We start from the raw sequence: 7,540 nt of genomic DNA, 5'->3' as shown, positions 1-7,540 counted from the left end.
ACAAGGGGGGGGCCATTGGCCAGCCGGCCCTTGCCGACCGCGTTTTTTTTCACTCCAATCTTTGAGGCCCGAGTTGGGGCCTTTGGCACCCATTTGTGGAACCAGCACCCTCCCGTGCCTTGCCTTGAAAGTGGGTGGGTCTCAAAGTAACCAAAGCGATTGTAATAAGCCCCGTATTGCTTAAAGGCCAACCATGCCTTCCTATCCATCAGAGCCATTGGCGGCCGTTTATGCCGTGCGGTATACCGAGCAGGCCAGGGTCCTGACAAAGCCACTTCTTGACCAGGCTCTTGTGTTTGGCTTGGGTGTGTGGGGGCAGCTCGTGCTCACCCCGGAACCCTTCGGGGTTCTCGTGCACTGGGCAGCAGCGCACAATGGGGTGTTGGGGCATCCCCCCCCCCCCTCCCTTGATATAGAATTTAAGTATATTGCAAAGCATGGCTATTTAAGGGGTAAAAGATATTTAATAAGCTCTAACATACAGTTAAAAGACGTTAAAATAGTTAGAGGACGTTAAAACATAGTTAAAAGACGTTAAAACATAGTTAAAACAAGTTAAAAGAAAATTTAGTTAAGAGGTCTTAAAAGATAGTTAAAAAGGCTTAAAATACAGTTTAAGGGCTGTAAAAGATTTTTTAAAGGCCTTCAAAAATAATGTAAACGCTTATTATTTTTCTTTTAAAGCCTTTTGTTATTTTATAGGAGAGGTAAGTAAATAGGGAGGGAGGGAGGCACTGATGAGATGAATAAGGGGTTCCGTAAAGGTTCTCTCTTCATGAATGGAAAAGGGAGGAATTATGTCCGCGGTAAAGAGAAGCCAGGTTCCTAGGACAGTCAATTACCGCATTGACACATTAACGCATTTCACACTTCTGCCAAAAGTCACATTGCTGCCAGAGCGTAAATGATATATTCAGCAGCCGCTAGAACTGTCCGTCGACTGCCTTATGTAGGCGACCATTGCAACCTGCTCTTTTCTTCCCATCGCCAACCCGTGTGCGGTATCATTTCCCATACCTTCCAAGTCCTGTTTCCCTTGTGTGCTGTCCATTGATTTTCTCCCCGAAGTACCCCTTGCCAATCCAGTCCCTAGTGTTATTACATAGCAAAAAAACAAACAAAAGAAAAGAAAGAAATACGCTGTCCCAATAACCCAACCCATCCATTATCCCCCTCTCCTCCAAAACTCCATACTCCACCAACACAAGAACAGAAGGAAGAATAAGAGAGGAACAAAAAAAGTTTAAACCCACTCCCACCCCCCCCTCACCCGCCCCCTATCCTGCCCCTGCCCGGTAACCCCCCCAAAAACCCCATCCCCCAAATCCAAATCCCTAACCTCACAACCGGTACACCGATCCACAACCTCCACCACCTTCTTATCCCCCTCCTTTCCCTCCTCCCAAACTCGTATCATCCGTCCACAGAGCACGTTCCCATTCGAGTTTTTCGTCCCCGAGGCATCCAACCCAGCATCGAATAGAGCATGCGAAACAGCAACAACAGAGTCGTTATCGGAGCTGTACCACCCGCATGCTCCGGCGGCAGAGGAGGGGTCGTAAAAGGTCAGGGAGCCGGTTTGTACCCCCTTTCCGGCCGAGGTCCAGGGGAGGGGGATGGATTCGGACTGACGGTGTCGGAGACCTAAGCCGAGGCCTAGACCAAGGGCGAGGGCCAGGATGAAAAGGATGGCGAGGAGGAGCAGGAGGAAGGTACGGCGGGTGAGATGACCAAAGCAGCGCTTTTCTGGGGGGAGGTACCTGTTTAGGAGGCCGGGGTGTTGTTTACCCGGGGGAAGGGGGACGCCGTTGGCCGAGTGGGAGGTGGATGGGGGGAGGGAGGTTTCTTTTGAGTCGATGTTGACGACGGCTGGTGCTGATGCTGCTGGTGGCGGGAGGGTTGAGGGAGTGGTGGTGGTAAAGGTCGACTTGATCTTTGCGAGGAGGGGGTTCTCGGGCTTTTTGCGAGGGGGGTAGTTGGTGGGGATCTCCCATTCGGGGTCGTAGCGGATTCGTTCCATCTCGAGGGTGCTGGCTCGGGCGGGGGCTACTGGCTGGTCGGCCATGTTTTGCGGCCTCTGTAGAAGAAAGAGCAAAAACAGTAGTCGAAAAATGAAAAAGAAAGTGGTATCGAATCGAAAAAGATGATGGCCGATCAAGTGGAAGCAGAAGCGATACGAGAATGCTCAACGCACAGAGGCAAGAAGGTGGGGCATTGTGTTGTGGTCCGCAGCGGTTGTGCGCAACTTCGGGTGCGACGAGGACACAGATAATAACAAGAGCAGAAGCTTGCTTTTGAGTAACTCGAAAGACAGGGAGAAAGAGGCAAAAATGACGACCTCTTTTCTCCCGTCTTCCCTCTTCCCTTTGGGTCAAATTCTTGGAACGGCACTTACACACCACACACCCACCCTGACACACGAGACCGGGACTGGCCTGTGACGTTGTCTTTTAGCCTGTGCCAAGCTTCGTGGGGTGTGTGCCGCTATTCCCGTTTGGGCGTGTTTCATGTTTGGAGAGTCAAGAAGTTCGTCTGGTCTTTTGAGACTGACAGCTCATCCGGGTCTCGAGAGATACACACTCAAGAGGACAGGAGAGGCTGTCTCTCCCCTTCTCTGTTGAGTCTACTGACCCTGACAGCTTCCTCAGCTACCCTCACCCTGTCCCACTGCGGCCTGCCGAACCACGCATCGCTGTCCTCGGTCGTGACACGCTGAGCCGGACCAGTAAAACAAGATCAACGGCCTCCAGCGGCATGTCCTCCCGTCTCGGGGTAAAACAGCCAGATAACAATGCCCTTGACCGCGTTGAACCCGGCCCGTGTCAGATGAAAACGTCCAGCCCATCGTTAGCGATCCCAACCGGTGTCACCTCTACCACGATCCAATTCCCCATAAAGACGGCCGCCGCCGCCCACGCCGAACTCTTGGCTCTGATGCTCAACGGTAGAATTTCCGGAGGGCACACCCACACGCACGCCATCCATCCCCAGGTAAAGCACCGTTCAAATAGAAACAGACAAGCCACTTGTCGTGATCGTTCCTAGATGTGAATCCGCTGCTGTTGCTAATGCCCCTCCCCGACCAAAACCACTCCCATTCCAAACGCCATGCTCATCAATAGTTTCCTCCTCCCAACTCTGTCGATAGCATACCCAAGTGACAAAAGAAGCCAAGACATATCACGCCTGCGTAAACCCCCTAACAGCAAGGCCTTTTCCTCGCTCATCCCTAACCCGGTCTTGTATAGCGTTGGCGCATAACAAGTCACAATATTAACCCCCGTCATCTGCTGCATAAGCTGCATCCCCACCGCGAGATAAAACCTCTTGTTCGTCTTTAGTCCGGGACTTGTATCTTGGGATGAACCGCACTGTTGAGCTCCGTATCTGATGCCCTGGAGCTTGGCAGAGAGCTCCAAAGCTCAAGGTGTGCTGTGTCAGTACCACCATGAATGATAGGGAGATACCTACCTACCTAGCTACCCAATAAAATACACTTCCAGATGAACACATCCTTCAACTGGAAATGGTCAACCGTACCATAGCACCATAGCACCATAGCACTCGACAGAAGCCGTCGTTGATAACAAAGTCCCCCCCACCAACCCACTAAACGCACTGACCCCTCGGCCGTTGACAGACACTACCAAGTGGACCGCCAAGGATTCCATGAGTTTGTTCCGTCGCATCAACCCATCTTCACCAAAACTGATCTTCCTTCTTCTTCTTCTTCTTCTTCTTCAATTCGCCTGTCGCTCGCTTCTTTTGCTCTCAAATGTGTTGAATTGTATACATACACAAGTTCCAACGTCAAACACTGTCTCTCTCCTACAGTGGCGCCACCCACGATACACGATACCCCCCCTCCCTCCACCAGTCCGCGATCCGAGCTGGGATCGCGTTACGCTGTCGCGATTCAATGTTTTAGACCCCCGCCTGCTTTGCCAGGTCTTGTTGTGTCTTGAAGAAGTAGAAAATGCTGTCACACCTGCGATTCCACCGACGAGCCCCGTCCAACCCCTCCGAGCCCACCCCCGACCAGATTGCGACATGGGAAGCCGCTGCTGGCCACCACCATGACGCTGACAACAACACCCTACAGCCGCTTGCGCGAGTCTCCTCGGCCGACCCCGACCTCGGTCGCACACCTGTCAACAACAGCACCCAGTCGCCTCCCGCTCGCTCAGCCTTCGATGGAAACAGCACCGGATTCTTGGGAGGAGTAGCCCTGCATCAGCTTAGGAGGACCATGCAGGAGTCGACGGCACCGGATAATGCTCAGTCGTCTTTGGCTACCTCGCTGCCGGAAAAACGATTCTCGAGAACAAAGGCCCCGCCGCCGCCCATCAACACCGGTCTTGCTGCCCGGCCAGCTCTGACAGCCGTCAAACCGTCCAAGTCTTCCAAATCGTCATCCTTCTTTGCTCCGACAGATCTTCAGCTGGGATCAGGAGGATCCTCTGCTCGGCCGTCCGGGGCCCGCGGGTCTAGTGACACCGCTCTTACACAGCCGTCGGGAGCGCCTTCGGAACCTGCTCCCAAGGGGAGGAAGAGTCTACCATTTTTGCGAAATTCCATGTCATCATTATTGCTGAGGAGAAAAACAAGCAATCAGCCACCAGAGTCACAAGCGGTGGTGAAGACGCCAACACCAGACGTGAGCATCAGGGGCACCAGAATCCACGATTTCAGCGCCCCACGCCCGAAAAGAGTAACCCCTAGTACCGAAGGTGCTTTAAGTGCTTCGACCACAGCTTCACAGGTAGAAACGCCCGCGATTGCGGACACGCCGGGTGCGCGGACAGATCCTGGTGATGTCGGTCACCGCCTTCAAGAGGAGGTCATCCCAGAAAGCACGCGCAGTGCTGATGGGGGCTGGACGCTCCCTCCAGCTTCTGAAGAAGCAGTGCCACCCGTACCTCCCAAAGATGAGCCTGCCATGTCCACCCGGACTTCGTCGTCGGCCACCTCGGCGGCCACTACCATCGGTGCTGGTGCTCCATTGGACTCGAAAGCATCGGTCAGGACCACCGCCTCACGCTCGTTTTCCATCTCCAAGCTCTCCATGAAGAGCTCGGTGCGGTCTGCCATTCCAAAACACATGAAGAGCACCTCGTCGAGGTTCAGTTTTGACATGATTGGAGCTGCCAAACAGGAAAAGCTTTTGGAAGAGCGCCATCGTATGCGTGAACAGGAGAAGAAGCCCGCTGACGATATAGGACTGGGCCAGCGCGACTCGCGATTCGATGACTTTGACGAGGATTTTGACTATGACGCCATGATGGACGATGACGGGTTCGAAGAGGACATACCGTGTGTGAGTATGGATTATGACATTGAAGAAGAAGAAGAAGAAGAGGACCCCGAAGCCGCTGGCGATCCGGACAATGACCAGGAGAACTTTGCCGGATTTGTCTTTCAGCGCTCGAACCCAGCCTCGGCGGTGGCCAGCCCTCATAGCCCGGCAGGGATGCAGCTGCCGACTCCACGAGATGGCAATGGGACAGTTATTGGCTACGCCATGACCAAGGACACGACACCAGGTCTGCTGACGCCCGCCTTTCCGGACCCTTCGACCTTGCCAAAGTTGGAGGAGGCCATGGACGGGTTGAGCATTCAGCCAGGGGATGAGCCTGGAGGTGCGACGTTGGAACAGCCTACTCATCGGCCCACCAGCCTGTCGGTTGTTGAGTCCGCCCCTGAGGCTGTCCCGGAACCTGCGCTCGAATCTGTGCCGGAGTCTCAACCCGAACCTGTGCCCGAAGCCGAAATCGCTCCGAACCCAGCACCGGAGAGGAGGAGGCTTGACGATGACATTTACTTTGACGACGGGCTGGCTGATGAGCTGGATTTTACCGGTGATGGATTTGTCATTGACGAGTCCATCTTTGACAATAACGATACAGACAAATACGGGCGTCCAATACCTGGTGCCTTTGCGCAAGCCCAGGAAGCCATGCGTGCTGCGCAGCTTGGGGCTTCCAACCGCACCTCTGACACGACATCGGATCCGTCAGGGGCTTTAGGGGCTGCGGCGTCCACTGGCCACACCTCCATCAGCGCCGCGGCTCAGCAGCCGGTCGTTGAGTCCGAACACAAGGTAGCTGCGGAACCATTACCCGCATTCCAACTGGCTCCTCAGCCACCAGAAATGTCGCCTTTCCCGGGCCAAGACTTGGCATACCAAGCTGCCCTCGCCGAAGCCGCTCAGAAGGCTGCGGCCTCGGGGAAATTCCGTCGCAACTCGTCACCAACACCCGAAGCTGAGCTCACCGTAACATCTCCAACTGACTCGGCCGAGTCAGCCAACAACCTCGACGCAATCCTGGACGACTACGAAAAAGAGGTCAGCTTTGATGACTACGAGAAGGACTATGACGACTATGGCGGCGGCTACCAAGACGACTACGACTTTGACGATGATGCCATCATTGCCGAAGCCAATGCTGAGGCGCTCGCCAACGACTCGGACGGGTGGTATGGCCAAGAGTTTGGCTTTTACTCTGCCCCCATGCCGCAAGGGGGCTACGGGCATCACAACAACAGCAGCAGCGGCAACAACTCCAACGGCCAGCAGGCCGACCTCAGTGCCGAGAATTTGTTTTCTTATGCCAACGGCGGGTATTTTGGCCCGGCTGGGGGGTTAGGCCGCAGCAAGAGCGGGCGCATCGTCTGCCGAGAACCAAACTTGACGCCCATCACGGAGCGGTCAGAGTACTCGAACCGTAACTCGATCATGTCCCTGACGCTCCCCCCCGCGATAGGGAGCGACACGGGAAGAAACTCACTCACGATCAACAGTCCGGGTCTGGCGCAGCTGGCGCTGCTGGGGGACGACGAGAATTCGCTGAGTGTGGCTGCTTACATGAAGGCGAGAAACCGGGCGTTTGGTGCCGGCGGCGGGGGCTCACAAGTCAGCTCGAGGGAGGGGAGTCCAAAGTCGGAGAGGGGACCGTCGGAGTCACCGTTCGGTGGGCACCTGCACGCCGGATCGATAGGTCACGGTAGGAAGGGGAGTGCCTTTTCGGTTTGGAGTAGTTCTGATGTTGGGGAGGGGGGAGGGGAGGGGACGGCGAGTCCGGCGCCACAGATGGCTGCTTTTACTGCAGGTGGTTTTGGGAACAATAACCAGGGGGCTAATGGGATCAATGGGGCGGTGGTGTCGCCTTTGCCGCAGCGGCCGCCGGGGATTGGAGGTATGGATGTCAATCAGATGGGTATGATGGGGATGCCGGTGGGGATGGGCATGGGCATGGGCATGGGCATAGGCATGGGCATGTTTGCCCCGCCGCCGGGGGTGCAGTTGCCGGTCTTGGTGCCTAGTCCGGGTATTGCCGCCGGGAGCGGGAGCGCGTTTGCTTGCTCGCCCGTGCTGGAGGATGGGGAGGAGGAGGAGGAGGAGCAGGTTGAGATCACTTCTTCAAGGGCGAGACACTGGACGGCTCGCTAGGAAGGACTCAAGTATACACCACAAATTCATAACGGTGAATAAAATTGGACTTCCAAAAATCGTACGCTCCTTGTCAAAATCAGGGGTGCC

General features: G+C 55.2%; 2 protein-coding genes across 2 annotated transcripts; one reads left to right on the top strand and one right to left on the bottom strand.

The window, feature by feature from the left end:
* Nucleotides 1-1,243: 1,243 nt before the first annotated feature.
* PODANS_3_11245 (uncharacterized protein) lies at nucleotides 1,244-2,065 on the bottom strand (the record flags this gene model as incomplete). The annotated part of the gene is made up of 1 exon (XM_001903468.1): nucleotides 1,244-2,065. One exon carries the CDS (start codon nucleotides 2,063-2,065, stop codon nucleotides 1,244-1,246), a length of 822 nt encoding a protein of 273 aa, XP_001903503.1.
* Nucleotides 2,066-3,976: 1,911 nt separating this feature from the next.
* On the top strand, nucleotides 3,977-7,450 carry PODANS_3_11250 (uncharacterized protein; the record flags this gene model as incomplete). The annotated part of the gene is made up of 1 exon (XM_001903467.1): nucleotides 3,977-7,450. The coding sequence occupies one exon, from the start codon at nucleotides 3,977-3,979 to the stop codon at nucleotides 7,448-7,450; it is 3,474 nt and encodes a 1,157-aa protein (XP_001903502.1).
* Nucleotides 7,451-7,540: the final 90 nt, after the last annotated feature.

Source organism: Podospora anserina, chromosome 3, assembly GCF_000226545.1.
Source record: "Podospora anserina S mat+ genomic DNA chromosome 3, supercontig 3".
NCBI classification, from domain to species: domain Eukaryota; kingdom Fungi; phylum Ascomycota; class Sordariomycetes; order Sordariales; family Podosporaceae; genus Podospora; species Podospora anserina.
This window is presented reverse-complemented; position numbering and strand designations above follow the sequence as displayed.